Source organism: Miniopterus natalensis, chromosome 11 (genome assembly GCF_054644295.1).
Source record: "Miniopterus natalensis isolate mMinNat1 chromosome 11, mMinNat1.hap1, whole genome shotgun sequence".
Lineage (NCBI taxonomy): Eukaryota > Metazoa > Chordata > Mammalia > Chiroptera > Miniopteridae > Miniopterus > Miniopterus natalensis.
The window spans coordinates 49,930,819-49,957,451 of NC_142091.1; the positions used below are offsets into that span (position 1 = coordinate 49,930,819).

Here is a 26,633-nt window from a genome sequence, read left to right on the forward strand (position 1 = left end):
AGGCTCAGCGAGGACAGGGATTTCTGTCCGGTTTTATCCACTACTGTATCCTCAATGTCCTGATAAGAACACGGCAAGGAGTGGGCACCAGTAAAATTAATGAGTGGATCTATCAACCCATGAGCACCCGGTAAATTCAATGAATCAATGGATCAATGAATGTCTAACAGATTGTACAAATGCCTTATTCTCCCCCCACTCCCAGGGACGAGCTGAACGAAGCCTTTGAGCATATACGTGCACAAAAACACGCATTCAAAAGGTGTGAAGGGTGAGACTGCTCAGTACCTTGGAACCGCAGGCTACTGTGGGCTGGCTCATTCCCTCCTTGAGAGACTGAGTGACACAGAGGGACACAGCTCCAGGAAAAGCAGTACCTTGCCCCCTAGACATGACAAGTCAGGTCCCCTCTGATCACGCCCTTCCAGGAGCCCCCACACTCAGGAAAATATCTCTCCAGCAGAGTCTAAGCCAGCCTCTGGGTCCTGGCCACTGAGCCCTTCTAGTGACAGCTTCCTCGGGTCTCCAAAGCAGGACACCCAGGCACTTGGCATTTTGAACGGGCCTCTGTTCCTCCCACAGCACATTGGGTTCTGGAATGTTCTGAGGAATGGGCTTTTTTGGCCAGCACGGGCAAACCCCAAGCATCGGATAAACACCAGCAGCCGGCCTCCACCTCTCTCTGGGGACCGATTCATGAGGCCCTGGCGCGCTCATTAGCTGCCAGGCCGGCCCTGTGAGCTCAGAAAAATCCTGCTGCTCCCGAGGCGGCTGCAGCGCTTCTCAGAAGAGCCGTGGCCATAATAACAAGGCGTCCACCTCCCGCCCAGGAGCCCATCAGTTATTATCTGCAGCACAAACACCTACCGCTTTGTCCTAACATTTTGGCAGTTTCCTACAAACAGAGCACTTAGCGCTGCCCCGTAACTGTGCTCTCGCCCGCCCCGGCCCCCCGCTGGCGCAGGCAGCCCAGTGGCCTGCAACAAAAAGGAGGGAAGCAAATGAAACGTTTGGGGTTGTTTTTATGGGCCTCGGCGGCCCCGCACTCCCCCTGCTCCCGTGGCAGCCGGTGTGAGTTCAGCCCCGGCAGGACTCGGTTTTGGACAGGCCCGGGTGACGCCAGCGCTGGGGGTGACAACAGGATGGATTGTGCCTGAGGCCTGCGGCCTGCGCGGGGTTCGGGCGCTGCCCTCACAGCCGGCCACCCCTGGCACAGCTGACCCAGCAGGGAGGACAGAGAGCCCAAACACAACCACTGGCTTCCCGAATATTCGCCTCCCCAGCCCCAGCAAGAAGCCCAGGGCCTGAGCAGTTCAAAGGCCCTGCAGCTTTTCCTGGCAGAGTCGGGGGATCCTGGAGGCCACAGGACGTGGAGCAGAGCTGCTTCTTGGGCCTGGAGCCTGGTCCTCTGCCCACACTGCATGGACCCGTCCAGCCTCCGGGCTGGAGAGGTGACTCCAGGGCTGGTTGGACAGTCTGGCTGTCTCCTGTCCCCTTTTCTGGGCCCTTCCCCTTTGGCCCATCCAACCAGCTACTGCCTCTTTCTAAGGATCCTTGGATCCTCCAGCAGCTAAATATGTTTCAGAGAAATGGGGAGGCCCTGCTAGGTGCCAGGTGCTATACTGGGCACATTAGTGGTTCTTACCTCGTTAAATCCTCCTAGAAGTCCTGTGAGAAGGTGGCCTTGTCTCCATCTGAAAGGTAAAAAACGCTTGTGCTCAGAGAGGTTAAGTGACCTGTCCGGGGTCACACAGCTATTGCTGGGACAAAACTCCAGAACTGCTTCAATCCAAAGTTGATGTTTTTGCTTCTTGGGGAGAGATGAAGGAGCTCAAGAGAGCTTCTGAAGCCAAGCACACTTGCTGCCTTGGGGAAGGCACCATGGATGTGCTGTGTGACACTGGGCAACTGTCCTGTCCTCATTGGTTTAGAGCATCGTCCTCTGTGTGGTGAAGGGCATGGATCTGATGTTCTCTTAGGTCTTGTCTGTCTCTTACACTTGACCAGGGTGAGCTCTGACCTTCAGAGCACACTCACCCTCCACTCAGGCCTCCCTCAGCCACGCCAGGGTTGCTGATTGGCCCCCAGCTGCCTCCCCATCTGCAGTAGGGACACCCTCAGGAGCCCACGAGGGCTGTGTAACTGGCCACTGCACAGTGTCCGCACCCTTTGGCTTGGTGTTCAAGGCCTCTCGAAGTCTGGCCCACTCTCAGGCACAAAGCATGCTGCGACCCCAGACCCAGAGGACTAGAGAGAGAGACAAGAATCTAGACCCGGGACGGGCAAGGAGACAGAGGCTCACCTGGGCCAGGGCTGCAGCTGAACTTGGTGGAGGATTCAGGGGGTGGAGGCTCTCAGCATCGGGGTGACAGGCAGCGTGTCAGGCACTCGAGGCCAGGCTCAGGCACAGCTGGAGAGACAGCAGAGGCTAACAGGAGCTTGGCTCAACCCTGGGACTAAGCCAGCTACAAAGGGTTCCGGTCAGTACCTGGCTCCTGACAAAACCAACAGGCTAATCAGGGAAACCAAGGCAGCTGTCGGTTGTGAAGACACAGCAGGAAACCTCCCACTGACCCGCATCCAAGGAGGAGTGGCTGCCCACCTAAGGTCCTGCATCCCGGGATGGGCTGGGGGCTGAGACCTCTGAGGCTCGGCCTGCCTCGACCAGGACTGACTTAGCAGCCTGTGGGAACACGCATGTTGGCGTGGCTGCCCTTCATGCTAGAGATTACGGCTTGTGTGCCCTGCTCCCAGCTGTAGCAACTCCTCCTGCCCCCCCCCCCCAAGTGGTACTCATCTCTCCAGACTCACTCTGCTCTCTCCTGTCCCTCCTCCTGCAGGATGTTCCCCGCCAAGCCTGCCCCAACCCAGCAGGCCCGGCTGGCAGGCCACTCACTCCGCCTTGCCTTATTTTAAACAGTCTGTTCTCAAAGGGCGCCTTAGGGCCCTAAATAATTCATACGGTACCTTCTCCTTCTCTTGAATCTGCTCCACTCAGCACAGGGCTGAGCAGCTGGGACCCTTCACATTTTCATTCTTGCACTCATTCAACAACATAGAGGTTTTCTGAGTCAGGCCAAATGCTAAGTGGCAGAGATAGAGGCACACAGATGACCTGAGTCAAGGGGTCATCAGCCCTGGAACCCTATGACAGGTTTTTTGAGATCAGGGCCCACTGAGGTGGTGGCAGGAATGGAGAGAACAAAGAACAAGAACCCACGGAAAGTTCTTAAAGGTGGTGACACGGGGCTGGCACAACTCTGGGCAAGCAGGAAGGGCGGAGGGTGATCCTCTCAAAGGCAGGCTCTGCTCCCAGGGGACAAATTGGACAGTTCCTGAAAGGCTTTAGTCCTGAAAGTGACCTGAAGCCATGGAAGGAGGAACATCGGGTCACAGTCTCCTGTTGGAAAATATCTATAAAAAATGTTCAAAAGAGTAGGTGACCTTAGGTGAGCATCTTAATGGCCCTGAGCTTCACCTTCCTCATTCAGGGAGCGGGAAAGGGCCCAGAGGCTCCTGGAGGAATGGAAACCTCAGCCCCGGGTGGCCGCGGCCCTCCCTGCTCCCGTCCTGCGCCTGCCTTTGGTCAAAAGCACAGCTCCTCACAGGCTTGGGACACCGGCCACAAACAGAGCATCTGCATGGCGGATGCTGACGTTTAAAAATAGCTCAGCCTTGAGAACCGCGTTCCGCAGCCCTGGGGAGTTCCTGGAATGGGAGAGGGACCGTCTTTTGCGGATTTAGCCCCCCAGGAACACGCCCCGGCCCCTGGGCCGGGCAGGAGAGGGGCTGCCATGCTGGTGCAGTTCCCCGCGCAGCCGCCAGGTGGCGCCGCCGCCGCCCGGGGCCGGAGCCGCTCGGGGCGCCCAGCCCGGCAGTGCCCGCGCTCCCACCGCCGGTCCTGGGAGCTGGCCGTGGGCAGCGGCTTGGCAGCCTGCTGCCGGGGGCGGATGGCGGCGCTGGTGTGGGGTTTCAGCCTCCCCGGAGGGCCCTCCTGGCTGTGTGCTGAGCAAACGTTCAGGCCTGATGTCGGCAACATGCGGAACCAATTTTCGGGGAACTCGGCAGCCAAACCATCCACCTTTGGGCGGGAGGCAGGATCGCCGTCAGCCCTGGGGGCTCGGTGTCTCCCGTTTGGAAAATCAGAGAGGTCTCCTCATGGTGGGGGGCAAGGGCAGCTTGCCTCTTGGGGGGGGGGGAGAATGCAGAGCCTGAGGCGAGCGCTGGCCTCATCAGCACTGGGCTGGGAATTACAGTTGGGGCTCAAATACCAGTTTTGTGTGTTTTTTAATGAAGCATCTACTATGTGCCCCGCATTTTTCATGCATTTTCTTATCTAATTTTCACACAACCAAGTCTCAGGGTGGGTCAGCCAGGCCACTGCCAGGGTCCCCAGTCTTTAAGGGGCACTAGAAAACATCATTGGAATAAACCAGAAACGCAAAGCTGATTCGGGTCCCTGCACGAAGACAGGACTGTAAGCTGACTCTTCTCCCCCAGAGGGTCCCCACCTCCCAACCCCCCTGAGTACTACCAGAGGGGCCTGGAGGCCAGAGCCCTCAGAGACCCCAGGGCCCAGAATCTCCTTGTCTAGTGGAAACCTCAGCGTCATCTCCTAAACTACCTCCACCTCCTAAACTGCCCCCCGCAACATGACTATAGAACAGATATTTAAAGCACACGCCTGAACACAGGATTATTAGCTTTCCTGTGTTTCCCATTGTGTGGCCCTGGGCACTATTATAATCACTCCCATTTTACAGGTGAGCAAGCTGATACCCAGGGAGCTGGGCAGTGGTGGACCAAGTCCCCAGGGAAGGCAGGAGGCGGTAATGGGAGCAGCGTGGATGGCATCACAGGAGGGCAAAAGCAGCAGACGGCCTCTCTGTTTTATGAGCTGGTTCAGAGCCGTTCACTGACCTGAGACTAGGTCCCTCGTCCATGAGCTGGGACCCTAACAGACCCTCCCTCAGAAGAGCGAGTGTCCCCAGGAGTCATTTCATCACTGAACAGGAGGAAGCAGAAGGAAGAGGGAAGAGCCCAACAGCAGCCTCCAGCCAAAAAACGTGATGGAAGTTCCCTGGGAAAGGAAAACGACTCCATAAGATGAGGGTCCTCGCGTGACCGACGCCCCCGCCCCGGGTCATAGAACTTGGCCACTCTTGAGTGTGGGTGGCAGTTAGCGTAGGTGGCACTGAGCAAGTGTGGGACATCTTATTGGGTGCCCATGTGAGTGAGCAATTCAACACCCAGGCGTGCGGCACCTGGATGTGTGAAAAGACTGACGAGCGTGGGAGCCACCCGGGTCAGGCGCCGGTAACACTAACCGCTGTGCGCAGCTGGTGGGGCCGACGCGTGGGCTCTCGTTGCTCGCTGTGCCTGTGATGTGAGGATCTGCTTCACCTCTCGCTGATGCAGCTTGTCCGGGTCTCCCGTCTGAGAAACGAAGAGGACTTGCCCCCAGCACACACACACACACACACACACACGCACACACACACACACATCTGGCTGGTTCTGTAGGACCTTGGTGATGGAGCCCATGGTAGTGGGGTGGCAGGTGTAGATGCTGGGGACAGTCACAACACATGCAGACGGCTGGGGAGGGTGCTGTGGGGCAAGAGCCTGTGCTGGGCTGTAGCTGTCCTCTCTTCCCTCTCCCAGTGGGTGAAGTTGCTTTTTGGGGTCATTATAATGGCTCCCCCATCTGATAGAAACTTGTTTGCAGAGGTCATCTCAGCCTCAGGCAGGATGACTTATTATACAATTATGTGCCAGCATGGCCCTTACAGATTCCAAATTTCACATTTGCCATCTCACGTAATTCCCCCAGAGGAGGCTATGTTTCCAGTGTGCAGTCTTGGAAACTAAGGCTAAGGCAGTGTGCTCTGTGGAGGTCAGGGGACATTTGCTTAAATGCCTCTGGCTGGGCTCTCACCCACTGGACAAAGCTCCAGGCCCTTCTCTGTGCTGTCCGGGCCCACCTGGATCACACTCACCCGCTAAGTCACCCCATCTGTCACAGGTTCCCTCCACTCCTGGTTCCAGTCATGCAGAATGCCTCGCTCTTCTCCAAAACATTCTTCTGGAAGAGCCTTCCTCTCTCTCTGTCGGACGCCTCCTACTCTGTTTTCAAGGCCCACTCAAATATCCCCACCTCTTGCTCACCAAGGCAGACTTGCCCTCCTGTTGGGAACCTTCCACCGCACTGCTCACTTAGCCCCTGAAATTATGACAGGGCCTGAGGAGCTGCGTTTCACTGAAGACTGCTCTGAGCCCATACTGTGCAGGGTCTTTGACACACACTTTGTGCGTTCCCAAAGCGCCAGAACCAGGGTGGGGCAGGTAAGGCACTCACTTCTGCTGCAAAATTTAAGAGGGTGCCCCAAAAGCTCAGTCATCAAAATAAGTAACGTTTGAATAAAGTAATTAAAAACACCACCACCTATTTGAAACATTCAGTCACACATGTGTGCACAGGGGCTGGCATTTGCTCTTCTGATGCACCTGCCTTTTTTCCTAATAAGGGCCCTTTGTAACCAGGGAAATGGTTCTCAGTCCAAAGAGACAGAGATATTAAGAGGGAGTCTCAAAATACACACACACACACACACACACACACACACAAAAAACACACACACAGAGAAGTGGGTGTCTTTCAAAATACTTCCCAAGTGATTCCTGGGAATGCTGGAGTTGGTTAAACACCGCCCTAAAAGTTTGCTCCCTGGTGGACTTCTAAAGAATTTAACTTCTTATTACCCTTCATGTTAGCAAAATGACAGCCAAAGTTGCCACAGATTCAGCCAAGCACAGCCGGTGGCTAACTGTGGCCCTTCTTACAAGCTGGCAATCCCATCACACGCTTGTGTTGAGCAGTGCGGGAGTGGTCAGGCCCATTCGGTTCTGCAGAAAGAATACATATGACCTAATCCAGATGAAGTTGCCAATGCTGGGACTATACATTTGTCCATTTGTCCTTCCCTGAGCCAAGTGGGAGGAAGATCACGGTTATGCAAAAAGAATAAAGGAAAGACACACTCTCTGGCCCCAGAGAGTTTATAGTGAATAAAGAAGGTAGATATTAATGAAAGAGTCACAAAAACAAATGTTAAGTGACAACAGTGATGAGTGCTGTGGGGAAGAGATTCATGGTGTGATGAGAGTATATCATAGGTGCTGAAAAGGGCAAAGGCTTCCCTTAGGAAGTGATGGCTGAGTCTATCTGAAGGGCAGGTGGGAATGAACTAGAGAAGATTTTAAGAAGAGGGTTCCATTAAGTGGGAACAGCATATGCAAAGCTTGAAAAGCTCTTTTAGTCCAAAATAAGTGGAAGGAAGGAAATAACAAAAAATGGAGTAGAAATTATTGAAACAGAAAACAGACGAGCAATTGAGAAAAGTCAATAAAACCAAAGGCTGCTTCCTTGAAAAGATCAATATAATTAATAAACTTTGAGCAAGACTGAATAATAAAATGAGAGCTACAAATACCAAGAATGAAAGAGGGAAGGAAGATAAAGAAATACTATGTGAAGCCCCTTTGGCTGCTAAGACACATTTGAAGACTTAGATGAAGAGGACACGAGTTGTGTGAAGCTTCCCCAACACACTTCAGTACATGCACTTCTGGAATGACCGTGCCACCTCCCTGCCCGTCAGATTACTCTAACTCATCCTCGAGGTCCGCAATGTCCAATATGGTCGCTCTTAACCTCATGCGGCTATTTAAATTCAAATTAAGTTAAAATGTTTTAAAAACTAAAAATCCAACTCCTTAGTCTCACGGATCACATTTCAAGAGCTCCATGGCCAAGTGACCAGGGATGACAGACAATGTGAGTCAGCACAGAGACACCATCACTGTAGAAAGTTCTGCTGGACAGCATTGCTCTGGTCCAGATCGTGATCAGGCCTTTCCAAACTGACGTGGAACTAACTGGTCTTTTGTGAGTTCCGTGGAGGCTCCAGGGCAGTGTGGGGACTGACAGCTTGTGTCTTCCAGTGTGTCTTTTGTGGTGTTGAGCTGGGGATTGGCCTTCTCCTGATACCCGCACTTCTGAGAAGGGTCAGCTCGGTTCAGTACGATTTGTTGAGCATCTTCACTGCACTGGGCCCCATGCCAGGTGCTAGAGGTTTTTAAATGATGAGCCAAGGGCTGTGCCCCTGAGGAGCTCACTGTCCAGGTTGGAAGGCAGATAATGACCTCACGGTCACCAGGCAGAAGAAAAAGCACATGGTAGGGGCCTTGGGGGCATAAAGGAACAGAGATTATTGCTGCAGAGTTTCTGGGGAAGCTTTAGAAAATAGTCCTGCCCAAGTAATTTCCGAAGGATAAATGGCCCCTATAAAGAAGGGTGATTCAGAACAATTAAACAGCATGTCCAAAAGCAAGGAAGCAAGACAGCACAGCACACTGGAGAACTACAAGCCAGTTGCCTTTGGGGGATGCAGAGGGGCCTAACCGCGTGTCTCAACGCACACACAAAACTCTCCATGGGTTAATTGCTCAATAAACAGGTAAATAGCAAGAATATTAGTTCTAAAGCTCAGGTACACAGAACTATAACTTTAGACCTCAATGGAATTTCTCTTCTTGGCCCTCTTTAATGCCAAGATGTCAGGAACTCAAAATAAAGGGAACCTGGGTGACATTGTTTGAGGTGCTGGATCAAGCCTCACCTGAAGGTACTTCTATCTCTGGATTTCAATAATGCGAATCATTAAGTTCTTGTTCTTTATCAGCAGCTTGGAGCTGGGTTTTCTCTCATAAAGATACATTGAAGGAAAGGAAATTGGGACTTGCATCATTTGAGAGGGTCTCGTTTTTAGGGTGCATCGGAACCACTCGGGGGGCTTGTTAAAACACAGATGCTCCACCCCACCCTTGGAGACTCAGATTCAATAGGTCTGAGGTGGTGCCTTTGAATCTGAATTTGTAACAAACCCTCAAACAATGATGCTGATGCAGTCCAGAGTGTGAGGAGCACTATTAGTCTTAGCCACTCATTGAAGGTCATTTGCTGATAAGTGACGATCTGGGATTTGAACCTAGCTCTGTCTGATTCCAAGCTCAGGACTTTTTCAAGTCACCACCTTTACTCAACAGAGCAGGAGAGTATTTTAGCAGAAGGATAGTGAATGGATTTGTCTTGCTTACAACCAGAAGACCAGCTTTCGGGGGGAAAATCCATCAGGTTTAAGTTGTTTATAGAATGAAGTGCGATAATTTTCAGCCGCCCTTGCTTGGTTACTCTCCCTCTAAAATGCCAGCCTTGTTTCTGCCCCAGCTATCTTTCACCTACCAAAGACATCTCCCTCTTTGCACACACAGTACTTCATTATGTGGGCCACTTAATTACATGTGTAAAATGGAATGAAATTTCATATGTCCATATGGAGTCGTGTTAGGTAATATTTTTATAACGTTGCTTCCAGCCATCGTGTGAAAGTTATAACGTCATTGCCACATAATTTCTTGGAAATTCCCACCTAATATTATATGGGCAAAACCAAATAAACTTTTTCTACCCTTCCCTTCTCTTCCCCAACCTCCTACTGCCCTCCCACCCCCAACAATCTAGTCAACTGCCTCTATGGTGAAGGTTAAATGCCTGGACAAATCTGGAAGATTCAGAACATAAAATTGAGCTGGGCCTCCAAGGGCGCACTGAGATGGTTGGGGGAGGGGGTTTCCTACCTTGGCCAAAGGGAAGGAGCCATGCATAGCTCCTTCCCTTCCAACCCTTCTGGTATTCGAATAAAATAAATATCAGGGTAAGTGCTTTGTTTTTTTCTTTAGGGATAGATTAGAAGGAGGCCACAGATGTAAGCAAATCAAGGGTGCCACCACTGGGCTCCCCACAGGGCAGCCACCTGGAGGCCTGGAATCATCAGATCCGGGTTGAAATCCTGGTGGATTTCAATCCACTTAAGAGGCGTAACATAAGCTCATAAATGTTATATTCAGCTCAGTTCAAAAAGCATTTGTGGGTGCTAACCAGGATTCTAGGCCCTGTGCGAGATGCTGAGGACTTAGAGACAAGTTAGGCACCTACCGGGGTGCAACGACTGCCAGAGTCTGGGCCAGACGTTGGGAGGCGGTAATGTGATCAGACTTGTGGTTTAGAAAGACCACCTTGGCTAAAGGTGGGTGGGGGCTTAGAAGCATGAAGTCTGGGTAGTACATTAATGTAGGGTCCGGAAAAGAGATCTCAAAGCCCAACCAGGTCAGGGCTCACCGGAGAGCAGGGGAGGGCACGGCTGAGGAGCGCCGACGCGATCAAAGCAGCAGGATGCGGGAAGGGCGGGAACAGTCTGGGCCGCTCCGAGCCTCAGGTTCAGATGGCCACGTCCACACTAACTCCTTCATTCTCTGCATCCAGGTCTGCCTGAAGCATGTAAAATTGTTTAACCAAGCATTCCTACAGTGGATGAACCCGATCATCCTCAAATCAATTTTTTTCACTGAGCCTTTTTTTCCATTTCCTAGAAATTCATCGAGTTCTTCACCCTGTAAAAGATCCACTAAGGATTCGGGGGACAGCTAACAACGTCAGGTTGAACACGTACACTTAGCGATGTTTCGGGAAGACGCAGAGCTAACGTATTTGCAGAGGGATAAAACCAGAGGGCAAAGGGAACGGCAGGGGAGGCCTGAGCCCCAGCATTTCAGATGGCGGAGCCGGCCGGGATGGGGCTGGGCTAGCCGAGCCGGGGCGCCGAGGGCCGAGCCCAGCAGCAAAATGGCTTAGGCCGCAGAAGCCTCTAAGCTTCGGCGTCTGAAGCTCCGGACTTGCTGCCGATGCCCGGAGGCGGAAGGAGAGGCGAGGACGAGGCAGCGGCGGGGCCGCGGGACAGGCGATGCCCCCGCCCGGCTGCGCGCCCTCGCTGCCCGGCGCTCTCTCCGCTCAACGCAGACGCGGCCTCTGCCGGGAAGGAGCAGCAGCTCCAGCCCCCAGCCCTCAGCCCCCAGCCCCCAGCCTCCAGCCCCCAGCCCCCAGCCCCCAGCCACCAGCCTCCAGCCCCCAGCCCCCAGCCCCCAGCCACCAGCCTCCAGCCTCCAGCCCCCAGCCTCCAGCCTCCAGCCCCCAGCCACCAGCCACCAGCCTCCAGCCTCCAGCCACCAGCCCCCAGCCTCCAGCCTCCAGCCACCAGCCACCAGCCACCAGCCACCACCCTCCAGCCACCAGCCTCCAGCCCCCAGCCCCCAGCCACCAGCCACCAGCCACCAGCCTCCAGGCCCCAGCCCCCAGCCCCCAGCCCCCAGCCCCCAGCCTCCAGCCTCCAGGCCCCAGCCACCAGCCCCCAGCCTCCAGCCTCCAGCCTCCAGCCTCCAGCCACCAGCCACCAGCCGCCGCCAACGAGGGGTTAAATGAAGTCAACATACTGAGCATTTCGCTGCTGTCCCCAGAGGGCTGGCAGCCAGACAGACGGCCGGGCAGGAGACGTGAGAATCCAGAGGCTCTCCAAGGAAAGGCCCGCGCCACGCACGGAGGTGACAGGTGGCCAGCCGCCCTCGCAGGACTTCCCAGTGGGTTTTTTGTCCCCTCCTCTTAAACATGAGCCGAGCGCTGAGGTTCGCCAAACACACGAGCAAAGTTTCCAATACTGAAGAAAGACGGCAAAATAAACAACCAAAATGTCAGCTGCCCAAGGACGGGGATTTTTGTTCTGTTTTTAGAATTATCCCACGTTCCTATGTGCTTGGCAAATAGTGTTCAATAAATATTAGTTACGTGAATGAACGAAATAGGAAGAAACAGTGATTATTTAAGGAGAAGGGGAATATCTTAACCATTATTAACATTTTTAGAAGGATAAGTTTAGCCTCCATAGGGCATAGCCGGGTACTATAAAGAAGAAAACTTCCAGGCGACAAAGAAGAGCACTTGGGAATTAATATATGACACAAAACTGAACAAAACCAATTGACATGTGAGAGACAAAGTTAAGAATATTTCCCCAGAGCACAGAGCAAAACTACAAAAGAAAGAAAGGGAGGGAGGGAGGGAGAGAGAGAGAGAGGGAGAGAGAGAGAGAAGAAAGAAAGAAAAGAGAGAGAGAGAGAGAGAGAGAGAGAGAGAGAGAGAGAGAGAGAGAGAGAGAGAGAAGAAAGAAAGAAAGAAAGAAAGAAAGAAAGAAAGAAAGAAAGAAAGAAAGAAAGAAAGAAAGAAAGAAAGAAAGAAAGAAAGAAGAAAGAAAGAAAGAAAGAAAGGTGAAAAGACCAGACCAGGAGGTTCAACATCTGAATCTGTGAGTCCCTGAGAAAGACATGGAGAAAATCATCAAAGAAATAATTCAGGATCACTTTCCAGAACTGAGGATATGAATTTCCAGCATGAAAGGGCACCCTGAGTACCTCATCCAGTACAATAAGTAAATAAACATACACACACACCAACGCACATCATGAAATGTCAAAACGTGGAGGACAAGATTCTACACATTAAAGAAGGCGGGGGCAGAAAGAGAACAAGAATCAGAATGACGCCATCAGACTTTTCTACAGCGATGCTGGAAGCCAGAAGGCAATGAAGCAATAGCTTCAGAAATTTATTTTATTTTATTATTTATTTATTTATTTATTTATTTATTTTTAAATATATCTTTATTGATTTCAGAGAGAGGAAAGGAGAGGGAGAGAGAGAGATAAAAACATCAATGATGAGAGTCATTGATCAAGCCCACAACCCGGGCATGTGCCCTGACTGGGAACTGAGCTCCAATCGCCTGGATCCCAGGTCAATGCTCAACCGCTGAGCCACGCCTGGTGGGGCGCTTCAGAAGTTTAATGAGAAATAATTTCCAACCTACAATTCTATCCCATCGAATTATTATTTTAGACAAAGTCTAAAAAGATATTTTAGACAAAGTCTCAAAAAAAAAAAGGTACCTCTCAGACACCCTTTCTCAAGAAAGAGCTGTAGGATGTGCTCCATCAAAATAAGGGTGTAAACTAAGAAAGAGAAAGACGGAATGTAGGAAACAATGTGTCTAACACAGCAGAAACATGCTGTGTGACAGAGAAGGGAGAGCCCAAGACTAAAGTTGTGGAATAGGCTTATCAAGCAACTGACCTATGTTGGAACAGAAAATAGTTCTTCAAGAAGGTAAAATTGATAAATGAGTAATGTCTTTGAACATATTAAGAGAATATTTAAACAAATGGAAGAGTGAAATTCATGATTAATACATAAACAACGTCATAAATGAAAGAAACTGGATAAAATTCTGCACTACAGGGAAAATAACTCGTGCAGGGGAGAGAAAATGACCATAACCTTTTACACGTCTCATCTGTGAACTCTGACTGCAAAGTCAGTATACAAAGTGAAGACCCAGAGTTAGAAATCTGGTGTTCATTCTTAAAAAAAGCCAGGAAGCAGCTCTACTAACTCTTTCTGTTGAACTTAAAACTGAGAGACTATAAGTCTGGAACTGCAGAGGACTATCTCATGGAAAGAGAGACTACCTGGGAACAAAGTCAACCAGAGCAGAGTGGAGAGATACAGACATAATGTCTTAATGCTCCTTTTGAACACCTGTATGCAGCCATGCCTGAAGCCCTGCTATCCTTGCACATTTTCAGTTATGTAAGCCACTAAATCCCTTTGGCTACAGAACCCATTTAAATTGGGTTTCTGTCATTTATAATTAACAAAATCTAAATTGTGCAGTATTTGATCTCTCCAAAGCTTTGTGGGTTTTTCTTTTGTTGTGTTTTGTTTGGAAGAGGAGATTTCCCAGGTGTCCTTGACTTGCTGAATTATCCTCCCAGAAGACTAACCTGAAAATTTGATGCAATTCATATTTCTGAGTGGTCTGACCCACAGGATTGCAATAGAGAGATTAATCAATATTCAACCTTCTTTAGCACCCCTGTATTTTTTTTAAATGTATCATTGTGGAGTTGACAGAAATTTAGGGTTAAATTGAATTTTCTCCAAACATCATATTAAAATTTGTGAAATTAATTTCAATTCCACTGATTGGACAATTTAACTCCTCTGGTCTTCACTTTCCATATATATATATATATTTTTTTTTTGTGAAATTAATTGGACTTTAGCCAATCCCTGCAGTAGAGTTGCAAAAACAGAGTCCCAGATATGACACTGTTTGGCAGGCATTTGAAATTCAACAGCCTGAAAAATGATCCAGTTTCATGAGCTGTATTTATAGCGGCAGTATTTATCCCTTGGTATGCCTTATCTGACATAGTTTAAGGTCCAGACCGCTTGTCTTTTCCATAGCTCTGTCCAGGACAGGTGTGCTTGTCCGACGTCCCCTGGCACATCAACTACCTGCCTCCCTGGCATTTGCCAAGGGCCTGGGTTATCAGGTGGAGAACCACAGGTGCCCCCAGGTCCAGGCCTAAGGAGAGGTGGCTGCCTGAGAACTTGCTTCTCATTTCTCCAGCTGCTCCCACCCTTGTACTAAACAGGTGTTGTTATTTCCAGTATTAATGAACAAGTGCCGTTCTAAGTGAATTAATTTTTAATGTGTAATAAGTGCATTTAAATTATTTCACAGAGGTTTTTGCCCAAGTTTATAATAAAAGAGTATTTTTTGCAGTTAAATATATCCTAGCTCCAGGTGAATCCAGTCACATCGTGGAAGAACAGTTGGCCCCTTCTATGGAACAGGATCCTAATTATTATTCTGTGTTCATATTGTAATTGTCTTCTCCTAACTTTCCCACCTGCCTGTGCTATTCATTCATATCATTGGGCTTCTATCAATTTCAAAAACATATCTAAATTTTATACTTTGTTTTTCATGATAAGGATCCAGCCTCATTTATTTATTTTTAATAACACTTACAATGGAAATACTGAGTTTTTAAGATAGAATTATAAATAAGATGCAAATAAAAAATATGCCAGATACCCCTGCTTCTTTAGACGTGGTTCGGGCTCTGTGATAATATCCATGAGCTGGTTAATGTTGATCCAAAGTCAGAAACTGAATAAGTTGTTTTCAGGTTGATTATTTCCTTTCTCAATCTAACTTTCTGGGTATAATTGATGATATAGGTCATATTAGGGATTGTTAGAACATCAAACTATTATTGCCTGAGTTTGAAAAATGCTAAATTATCTTTGTATGTATTTTATGGTTCCTAGTACTGATTATTGCCATTTAAAAACATCCTTTGGTTTATTGATGATGCTAGTGTTGACAGAAATATCAATACAGGTAGATTATTACCGAAGGGGGGCAGACTGATTAGTGACAACATTAGCTTCTTTGACAGGCTGCCACAGACATGAATATAAGTCAAATTCTATTGCAAATGCTGTGGGTGACTCACTCACCCCCCCTCCCCCATCTGTTCACATAGACGAGAAATAACTGGAATGCTTCTGCTTCTGAGAAGAAGAAAACACTGCTCATCAGGACCTTGCTTGTAGGGCTTGCTGCTCACTTACCATTCGCTCTGGGTACCGTTGTACGTAGAACCACTGCACCTGCCCACAGCGGGCCTCTCCAGGGATCTCTGGACCACGGTAACCACATGGTGCCAAAACACAAAATATAAGTTGTTAGGTGGCCAACAGGCAGAGGGGGCTGTAGAAGCTCTGAAGAGAGTCACCATGTTGGCCTGGAGTCTCTTTTGGGCCCTCAGTCAGGGCCAGGCATTGGGCCCAGCAGAGCAGGGGGACAGTGTCGCCAGATGGCTCAGTGCTCCCACAGCAATGCAGCCCAGGATGCCTGGTGATACCTGGGACCCAGATCCAGGGCTGCACCATCGACGAGCAATCTCCACAGCCCATCGTGTGGCCATATGCAATAGAGTCAACTGTTTTTAGAATTAGAAAGCACAAGTGTGCCTCCTGGCACTGCCGTCTAATCTGTGTGACTTTGGGTGGGTCACCTCCTGTCTCTGGGCCTTCACAATTCAAATGAGGACAACAACCCTTCACCCCTCCATCCGTGGTGTGCTGCTCACAAGGGGTGGACAGTGGCTGGCGGAGTTGCCCGTATGCCGGAGCCTGCTACTCAGGGTGGCTCACGTGGTCTTTAGTGTCCCCAGTGGTGCAGATGCTGTGATCTGTGGGCCACATCGTGAGTGAGGAAGGCTCTAGAGCACCATTAAAGGAAAGACACATTATTACCTAGACCGTGGGCTGCTTTTGTCAGAAAAGGAGAGATTACTGAGCACCCAGCTTGGAGCTCGCTGCCCGCCCTCTCCTCGCAGGTGGACAACCTGGTTCCCTCCCTTCTGTGATGAAGAGCCAGGGGCTGGGCCTCCGCTAACCTGGCCCCTGAGCAGTGAAGGGTAATCTCGGACCCCTGACCTCGGATGCCAGGGGAAGGCCAGGGCAAACTCACAAAAGCTTCCTGCTTCTGGACTGTGCTCTCCCTACCCCAGCCAGGACGCCTCAGAGGCGGGTCAGAGCAGTGGCCCTGGGCTCAGCATGGGCGTCCTAGTGCGAGTCATTGTATGCCCTCATGCCTGATCAGGAAAAGCCATCACGCTGACTCGAAATGTGCCCCCCAAATGAACAGAGGTGTTTCAACTAACAGTGTTCTCCAAATGAAACATCCAGTACCCAGGTCCCTCCAGACTCCCTCGTCCCTACCATCTAAGACCCTGATGCTCACAGGTTATGTCACACATGGAGGCCAAGTGGCCACATTCGTCCCAGAAACAAGTGTTGAGCACTTACTAGATGCCAAGCCCTGTGCTGGGAGCTGGGAGGCCACAGCACAGCCCTTGGACTCAGCAGCTAGCAGAAATGACAGACATAGAAACAAATCATCACCATGTCGCAAACGTGGTCATGGGGTCCTTTCTCGGCGCTGTGGGATCCCTGAGGGAGAGCCTGAAACTGTCTGGGGAGCCGGGAATATATCACAGACCAGGTGCTGATATTTGGGGGGGATGGAAGAGTGGGGATCTCTCAGAGAAGGGGACAGGTCGACTTCGAGCAAATTAGAGAGCCACAGGGTGGTGGACGGGCCAAGGGGCGAGAGAGAAGCCCCGAGAAGCGGAGGACACAGAGGGCACCGTGGAGCGCGAGGCTGGCAGGCTGCTGACGCCCGACTGGGAGAGGAAAGCGTGGATTCTCTCTCATCAGCTGTGGACAGCCAGGAGATTTTAGGAGAGGAAAAGAGAGAGTGGGCTCAGATCAGATCTGTGCTTTAGAAAGAAGACCTATGGCAGTGATGAGAATAAACTGGAAATGAGAAAACCTAGAGCCTGGAGCCCAGCTTGGAGGAAGGTTAGGGAATCACATGTGTGATCGCAAGTCCCTCGCTTGTCTCGGCCAGGGACACCACTGCTCCCCTGGCTGAGGTTCTCCCATCAGAGGCGGCTCAGGCTTCATTCCTGCGCCACACGGGCAAGAAGCTGTTGGGTGTTTCACAGGGCCCTTCATGGAATCCCCCCAGTAACCCTGAGAGGTGGGGATCATGACCCTGTTTTACGGAGGAGAAACTCAGAGTTACCTGGGAAGGTCACACAGCTGGCAAGTGGCAGAGCAAGGTGGCTGTGACTCCGGCAGCGCCCTATACTTACCTGGGCTTTCAAAAGCCCACAGGGCACCGGGAGGACCATGGAATGCTAGGTTTCCGGGATTTACGCCAGCTTGTGTCAAACTTACAATCTGACCGCTAAAGTTCCACCAACCCTTGGCTTTTCTCTGGTAAGGCATTTTTCATAGGAAACACCAAAAAGATGTTGCTGGGTCTTCCCGCCTCTCAAACTCTTTCACTCTCCAGGCGCTGGTCGCTAACCTCTGAGGTCCAGAGCACTGCCGGGTGGGGCCCGCAGGCTCCTTTAAGGCCCGTTGCCTTCAGCTTCCTACCCCACGTCCATCCCTCACACTCTTAAAAGCTGGCATCATTTCGCTCCTGGGCCCCCTCCTGGCTGGACAATGAGATGGGGGCTCTCCTCCCCCCGGGGCAGAAGCGGCTGAGAAACCGGCCGACCACGCCCAGCTGCGGTGGGGGCAGAGGTCCCAGAAGTGTGGCATCTTCCAGGCTTGCAGGGTCGGTGCCAGAGAGGCTGGCCCTCGAGGGTCCTTCACACCCCGGGACGCTGGGAGCTCTCATGGACTGTTTCACCCTCCTGAAGGAGCCAGGCAAATAGGAGTGACATTCTCTTCTTCTCTGGACAAAACTCCACCTTGGCTCCTGTTCCTACCTCTACATCCACAAGCATTTCCTGCAGCAGCGGATGCTCCACCATGAAGAGAGCAGGCAAGTCTTCCCGGGCCGGGGGGCTTCAAGGCTTCGGAGCAGCCCACCGCCCAGCCGGACAGCAGCGCGGGGGGCGCGGGGAGCAGGAGAGCTCTGCTGGCTCCACAGCAGGCGGGGGCCAGGCCAAGGCTTACTGGGCCCCAGGGTGGGAACAGTCTGCAGGGCACAGATAAGGCCATACACAGAGGTCATAAAACAAAATTTATCTTTAATTTGTAAGTGTCAACAGCAGTACAAAAGATGGAGTGATGACGACTAGATTAAGGGTAGAGAGGACAGTCTTGAGGTAAATGAGCATAAATAGGCAGTTCTTATAGACACTCCCCTGAGGGGCCCGGGCCCCATCATGGCATATACATTATCACCCAAAGATGGCATTTTTAACATCAGGAAAGCACCTTGTGCAAAAAGGGGGGGAAAAGTAGCTAAGGTGCCAACATACACCAGGGTAAAGAAAGACAGTTCGTCTTTTCCCTTAATTATGAGGTGGGGTGGGGAGGGGGAGACTGAAAAGTCCCACTGAGAGATCAGTCAGTGTTGAGTTTTGTCTCATGTCAATACTGCATAACAAATCCGAGAAGTTTGTGTGTGTTGTGTATGCAACAGAGCTAAGAACAATGATGCATTCCTTTAAATTTGAAGAGATTCTTTTTCCTCCCCATTTCTTTAATCCTCAGCAAACTTTTTTTTCCATTCTCAAGAGGAGAGTGTGAGAAAGATGTGATGGCAACCCTTAAGGTCATTTAAAAACTTTACACTGGACTGTACAAGATTTTTTTTTGATAAACTATTTACATTTTCAGACTTTCAAACATATTCAAAGCAGCAATAACACTAGTTTTTATGGTTTTTGTTTTTTCTAGTTGCCCAAATAGTTACCAGCCATGGGCCAAGTAGGTCCCTGCGGTACACACCGAATTTCTACAAAGGAAATCTGCAGTTAGGATTTGCTCCAGGGTGTATGCAGTGCCCTGAGCTCTCCAGGGCCACGCCCGCAGTGTTGCTAGAGGAACCAAAGCACGGCACCTTGACAACAGAGCTGCCGTTGTCCCAACAGCCCTACACAAACTTTACACTTTGAAACAGCAGCCAGCATGTCAGTCCAGCATGTCAGTGAATTGTGCTGATTAAATTAACATAAAATACAATCTCACAATATACATCACAAACAAATTACAATGTGGGGAAATAAAAGAGTTACAGTAAGATAAGTTATGTAGTAACAGCTTATAAGCTTGTCTACGGTAATAAAAAATTTACATGGCAAATACAATAATGCATGAACATAAATGCTAAGCATTCTAGTTTGCTACAAGCTGGAGAAGGGTACAATAGAGACTGCACTTTCAAAAAAGCAAACACACATGACAAAGGAAGACAAACGGAGAATGCACATGAGCAGATCTGCAATGTGCAGCATACGGGACAGTTAAATAGTTGCACATTCCCCGTACTCCAAGAGCACCAGCACCGAGGCCTCACTTTATGCTTGTGGTTCTTCGGGAATAAAAAGCCACCGAGTGAGATGTCACTGAGTGGCCTTCAAGCTTCCATTTTGCCACAGACACCAATTGGAAGAGTATCTGCACTGTTACCTGCCTGCCCCTCCCCCACCCGCCGTAGCCCCACCCCTAAGGTACCGGCATTTCCAATACTTGTTCATGAGCTTTGGGAGAGCAATCTGTCCCCAAAGGGAAAAGATGGGATAGGGAAGAAAAGGAAATATGTTTGCATATCAATATTTTCAATGATATCAGCGGAGGGTCACGCTCAATAGTATAGGGCATCGGAAACAGAACATAATCGGCAGGAATAACAGACAGAAGTTGTTTATTAAGGAAGAACACATGTCAAGGGGCAGATGACTTAAGGAAATGATGCAAGTGCTTTTGTAAAGGGACAAATGAGGTCATACAATATTATTATACTTTGAGAAGTGAGCTTAAGTGCCAACTCAGTCCTTAGACAAACGTGTACAGAATCAGGCAAGGCTACAGCAACCACTTTGTCATTTTCTCATCAAAAAGGAAGACCCAGTAATAATTCCAATACATTCCTCTAGCTGCACTGTTTGCAGTTGTTGGCACTTGGTACAGGACTTCTCGTATGATTTGAAACTACTAAGTGATTCTTCCTCCTTTCCCTAATGCGTAGGTAGAGGTCACCTCTTTACAACATTAGTAAATTGAGATAAGCAGCCTGGGCCGTGGTGTTCAAGCTACCAGGCTGCCTTCCTACTGGGCGCAGATGGGCTTCCTCGAAACAATCCCTGCTTTCAGCTAGTGCCTGTGCTCCTGGCTCCAGAGGGTGTGCTCCGAAGAAGCAGCAGGGCTTCGTAAGAAAAAGAAAGGAGCCTTTAATTTCAGCCCCAGAGTGATCACACCCTTTTCAAACACCCAGGCTCCAGTGGGGCTAATGTTCAGGGGAGGCCAGAATTTGACAAGCTCGATAGCACTGTGAGCCCACACCTGAATTTAGAACTTGGCCTGGGAGTCCGTGTCAGGACCCTGGCAAAAAAATCAGGCCTGAGGACAAGGCTGGGGAGTATCAAATACCAAATGAAGCAACTGATTCTAAAAGGTTGAGCTGGATACATGTGAAAACAACAAAGCTCTCGTACCTTCCTGGAACAGAGACTGCATCGCATCTGCCAGTGAAACGGAGAAACTGCCTGCCTGCTTGCTGCTCCTGGCCACTGACTGACTCACGGATTGACTCTCCCTTTCTCTGGTTTCTTTTCTTTTTTCTTTCTTTCTTTCTTTCTTTCTTTCTTTCTTTCTTTCTTTCTTTCTTTCTTTCTTTCTTTCTTTCTTTCTTTCTTTCTTTCTTTCTTTCTTTCTTTCTTCTCTTTCTTTCTTCTTTCATCTTTCTTTCCTTCCTATTCCTTATGGTCTATTTTTAGGCTAGGATTGTCTGCTAGTGTCCCTTTTCTGAGTGACATGGAAAATTCTAACCCTGCAAGTTCTTTACCAAAATGGAGATAATTTTTATCTTTGATTTGAAGATACCATGAAATAAAAAGCACTGAACAAAAGTTTATTAATATTCTTTCATCTAATTGGCATGGTGGGACTTTTGTTAATGGCCAATCTCAGAGGCAGATTTTTGCTTTTACAATAACTTTCATGCTTCCTGCTATTATTAAATGGTCACAGAACTACCTGACACAATTTATGTGGATTCACAAAGCAAACTGACTCTCTCCCAGCTGTACTGGAAATTTGGTATGTTCAATTCACCGACTTTCTATAAGGAAAAAGTCAAAGGCCGAGTCTGTGGACAGTGGGCTCTACTGCGCGAGGACTGAGTGAAGGGTTTACGGCCCCAGCGCCGGGGGACCTGCTCTCGCCGCGGCTGGAAGCTGGCTCTCCGCACGCGGTGCAGTGACTCGTCGACTTCTAGTCTGGACCAACACACATGGATAGAGAACAAAAAGGAAATACATAACTTATATCTCACTAAGTATTCATGAACCAAAAATAAATTCTATTTCTATGTTATATTTACACAATTAGAAAAAAATCTAAAATGAGATGGTAAAGTCGTAAAAAACTTTGTTTAAGCCCCACTGCAAATAAAATGAAGGGATCCCTATGATTGTCATTCTTAATTTCCAAGGATTTTTAGAGCCAAACTTGGCTAATAAATAGAATAAGCTGCTAATGTGCAGAATTTAGATTCAAATACAGCATCACTGTTTGACCCAATGAAAGGGACGTTTACAATCAGATCGTGCCTGAACAGCCTTTCGTTTTTGAGAACATGGCTAGAAGTAACTGAACCCCAGTACGGAGGCAGAGCTGGAGCTAAAACAAAGTGTTCATACACACATGTATTTTGCATAAATAAATGAAATAACAAGACATAAAAATGACTCAAATCCGGCAACTGTGAGGCAAGCCCACACGAGTCGAAACAGATGACTTTTGTTCATGTAGTTTTCGTACAACAGTTTCACATTAGTCAGAAGTGATAAAAAATACCATTTATATCCAGTGCTTATAACACTTATGAAACAACATCTGTGAGTGTGTGTGTTTTTTGTTGTGTTTTTTTTTGTTTTGTTTTGTTTTGTTTTTTTACTACAAGCAAAATCAAGTTTCAGTCCTAAAGAACAGTCCTTTGTTTTCCGCCAGCCCAGAAGATTATTTTGGCATGGTCATAAAACAGATGGAATTAACCTACTATTCTAAGTGTTTGCCTCTGTGCAAAATTAATTACATACATTACAATGCTAGCCATACAGCACTCTGCCTATGCAACAAAATAAAAAAGGAGTGGGGAGGCAGAGCAAAAGCCAAAGACCATGAGAAAAACATGAGCAGGAACTGAGGAGGAGAGGTATATGTTCCAAAGAAATCAGTAAGACAATAATAAATACTCATTTTTTTTTTTTTTTAAGAAAAATGACCTCCTCCTCATTTGAAATAAATGTACAAAAACAAAGTTCCAATCCCCAACCAATATTAAGAACAAAACATTCCTATCAGTACCTTAATCAGCTTATAGAGAGCGCTCCCAGCTGATGACACAGCCAGGAATATCTCGGCTAGACCTAGTAATTGCTATTAGGTATGGCCTTGAGCACTCGTTAAATAAATATGAAGGTACACTATTTTCTTCCAAGTGACAAAATGGCTCAAGAAATCTGATGGGGCCGTTCCTATGTCCTGCTGCTCAGATTCTGGGTTGTCCTATGAGGTGAACTGTCCCATTGGAGACATTCTCCAACTGCAGCTCTCTGGGTGAGGCCCCCTCACCCCATAGGCAATCAGTCCTGGTTTCAGGAAGGTCAAAAGGGCATGGCTGAGCTCCCCATAATGAGGAGATGGGGAATCAAACATCGCTGCCTCCCAGCCCATCAGCACAGCTCCAGAAAATCCCTGTGTGACAAGTGCACTTAATCTCATTCACATGGAGGCCACAGACAGGGGGTGCGAGCCCCAGGAACTCCCCTGCTGCCCAGGAGTGAGCTGTCCCAGAGTTAACAGCAGGAGCATCCTTGACAGGGAATGTGGTTCCTCCCCTTCTTCCCTACGATTTTCTTTCATTCTCTGGATGCATCATGACTCTTTGCCTCCATCTTTTCTTTGAGGCTGTCATGTGGCTTCTTGCATCCTAGGGATCTTGCAAAGAACTCCCTAAATGGGCCAGATGGGACAAGGCAGCCCAGCTCAAAGGTGCCAGCCCATGACAGCGCCACTGTGGCCTCCTACATGGCCCCCAGCCTTGGGCTGTAGGTTTGGCTGCAGGACTCTCCTGCCTGGGAGTCACCACCGCTGACCCTTGCTGTTGAATGGCATTCAGGGGAAACGCCACCGAGACAGATCCTACCACTCGCCGTTGAGCTGACTTATGGGGGAATTCTGGCAAAAGACTTGAGGGCACAGCAAACCTTGGGGCAGAGCTGCTGAAGTGTAAGACTCTGAACCTGTATCCAAACACACAGCCCTGCGGTCAGATACACACTCGTGATTAAAAACAACAATATAGGTATTGAATAGTACCTTGTTTCAGAAATGCTTCCAGATGCTCTGGGGACATAAAATCACTATGTACATCTTTTGTATCTAGCAGGGGAAGGAGGTGGAAAGGGCTGAAAATTCTTCGGGGAAGGACGGTGAAAAACAAAAATTATTAAATTAATGCCACCAACAATTTTTTTAAAAATAAATAGTAAGTGGACCCTTGACATTCTGGAATGAATAAATTACTTAAGAGAAAAATGTGTTAAGACTGAATGTCAGGGCTAAAGGCAAAGGGAGGCTGGATGTAGTGAGAGGCGGTCTCGGGCAGAGGAGACCACCGCGTCGGTATCTGGTGTGGTGACTGCTCTGGTGTGCAAACGTCACACGCGTCACACACTGATGGCACGTCAAGAGGCAAACATGACTGGGACATGCACTGTGGCAACCTTGCTCATTCCTTACAATGTCTCGTCTCCAGATTCCTGAGTACTTTACCATTTTCTGGAAAAAAAAAAAGGTATGGTTTGCTATTTTTATTTTAAGATGCCAAAGATTGTCTAAGACTTTGCAGTGTCTCCTTTAAGACTTTCAAAATATTAAGATTCAAAAGTGATGAAAAAGTTTGGCACATTCAAAGTTTAACTCTACACATGGACACATGGAATTCGAGGCCGTTCGAAATGCTCTACGTGCAGCTGCACACGCCGTGGACTTGTTCTGCTCCACAACAGGAAATCCTCAGTTGTTTTCTAAAATAATTCAGAATAAAAACACATTCACAACCTGTAGGCCGGCACAGCATACCTGAGTGAGAATGTTTAACCCCATCTAAAACAGTAACTTAAACCTTTATCAACATCCAAAAAAAAATATATAGTAAGACAAAAATATAAGACTTGTAAGACAGCTATGGGTTGAGATAAGTTTTCAAGTCCTGGTGTCTCATATTTAATATGTCTTCACCTAAATTAAAAAAACAACAACAACAATAACAATAACGACAAAAAACTCAAGTTCATGAAAAATCAGGGAAAACTTAATCTGTCTCACACTTTACAAAACAATTAAGACCATTCTGCTGATGTAATTGTGGAGCCACAAATGCATGCGGGCTCTTTAAGAACTTTTTGTTGGGGAAGGGGATGCGAAATGTCAGAGTATTTTAATTCAGCAAACAAACGCTCCTCAGTTGGCACTGACAGCTTCGGGGGCTTCATTTTCGCTGCTATAGTCTGACTTGGGGTCGTCCTCATAGTCGTCGTACATCTCCATCTCATCCTCTCCGTTGATCATCTCGGGTCCCGCCAGGCTCCCGCCGTCCGTCTTCATGCCGTAAGTGCTCTGGATGACCGGGAGGCTGGGCTCGGGGCTGGCGGAGGTGCTGGAGCAGTCAGATGTCATCTGAGGTGATGGTGTGGTCGTTGCCATAGTAATAGCACCAGGATACACAACACCTGTTCCTGTGGTGATTGGAATCTGAGGCTGTTGCCTGTATAGATTTAAAAAAATAAAATAAAACAGGGGGAAAGATCTATAATATATGTTCTTCCCTGTGGCATTGAGATTCATCCCCCATGTCCTCCAAAAGGGGGCCCTGTTTGACATTCTAAGCAAATGGCAAAATGTGATGAAGGTGTTCCCCGGAGGAGGCCTGCAAATCTCCCCGATGGTATGAAGCAACTTATTGATGGTTTTACAACATTAAAAGTAGGGTATTTATAACACTGCAAATTTGGCAAAGTTTGGCATTTGGAACAAATGTTATAGTTAATTCCATAAAGTTACATGTGGATCATTTTTTAAGATTCTCCCAGAACAACAACAACAAAAAATAGACTGGTGATATGAGACATATTATAATGACATTGTTAAGCAGGGTTGTGTCTTCGCCTTGGTTTGAGAGCTGTACAGAGGAAAGGTCAAGATGAGAAAGGATCTGAAAGGTCCCAAGGAGTCAGATTGAACAAAGCATAGATTTAGGATCCATGCAAATGTCTATGTACTTCCGTGGCGGAACTTGTAGGGAAGCTCTTTCAAGGAGCTTCTATTTTCCTAAGTAAGGAAGGATCCTCTTGGATGTTACTATTCCTGAGGCCCTGGGCTGGAGCTGGGGTTGGAGGATTCAGAAGAGCAGTGAGGGCTCTCCCACTTAACAGAATAATACACATTGACTGCCTCATCCCAGATCCTGGCAGGTGCCAAGGCCTGGCCACAACAGATCATCCCATCATTAGTGACTCTAGATCAGATACGCTTACCAGACCCTTTGAGAAGATCAGTCTCTCCCTCTGCAGGGAGACATGGCCACCTGTCTCTCAACTTCCCTTGAGTCACTGTAACTGCTCCAAAGAATTAAAGACCTGCGACCTAGCTCAGAGACTATGACTGAAACAATATCCTCATGGATGTAATAGTCACGAAGTTTTCTCACTTTTTATGGGCAGTCATTATAATTTAAATTTATTTCAAAATGTCATTGTAAACTACCCTTTGTGAGCCTCACTTCCATATATTTAAAAATGCTGGGGTCAGGGAGTCGTGGAGGGTCCTTTCACCCTATAGTACTGATGGATTTAGGTTGGTCCATCACTTACATGATTCTTATTGACCCTATACATTGTGATTAAAGCTTTCTGTCCACCTCAGTCTCAAAGGAAAATACCCTGAATCGATGAATTAGCTTGGTTACCAGCTATTCTTCAGCATGTCCAGAAGGAGCATAATTTTCTCAAAAAGGCAGGCATGCCTTCCATCCTGGTAGAGGAGAAATGATGCAAATGCCTGGAATTGCTCTGTGAGATATCTGATGATGTTATCTTTAACTCTTTCACTCACTAGACGGCATCATAATGATCCCTTACCTTTGACTAACATAATATATAAAATATTTTCACATCTATTACCTCACTCAATCAACATGGCAGCCCCACGAGGTGTTATTATGCCCACTTTTCAG

At 48.4% G+C, this 26,633-nt stretch overlaps 1 protein-coding gene across 25 annotated transcripts in view; it reads right to left on the minus strand.

Moving 5' to 3' along the window:
• Positions 1–21,052: 21,052 nt before the first annotated feature.
• The window catches only part of SOX6 (SRY-box transcription factor 6), a 514,047-nt gene continuing 508,466 nt past the window's right edge, over positions 21,053–26,633 (minus strand). For all 25 annotated transcript variants that reach the window (XM_016225178.2, XM_016225176.2, XM_016225171.2 and 22 more), the window contains one exon: positions 21,053–25,166. In XM_016225178.2, the coding sequence (XP_016080664.2) occupies positions 24,863–25,166 (304 nt within the window). In that variant the 3' untranslated portion in view covers positions 21,053–24,862. The remainder of the gene's footprint in view (positions 25,167–26,633) is intronic.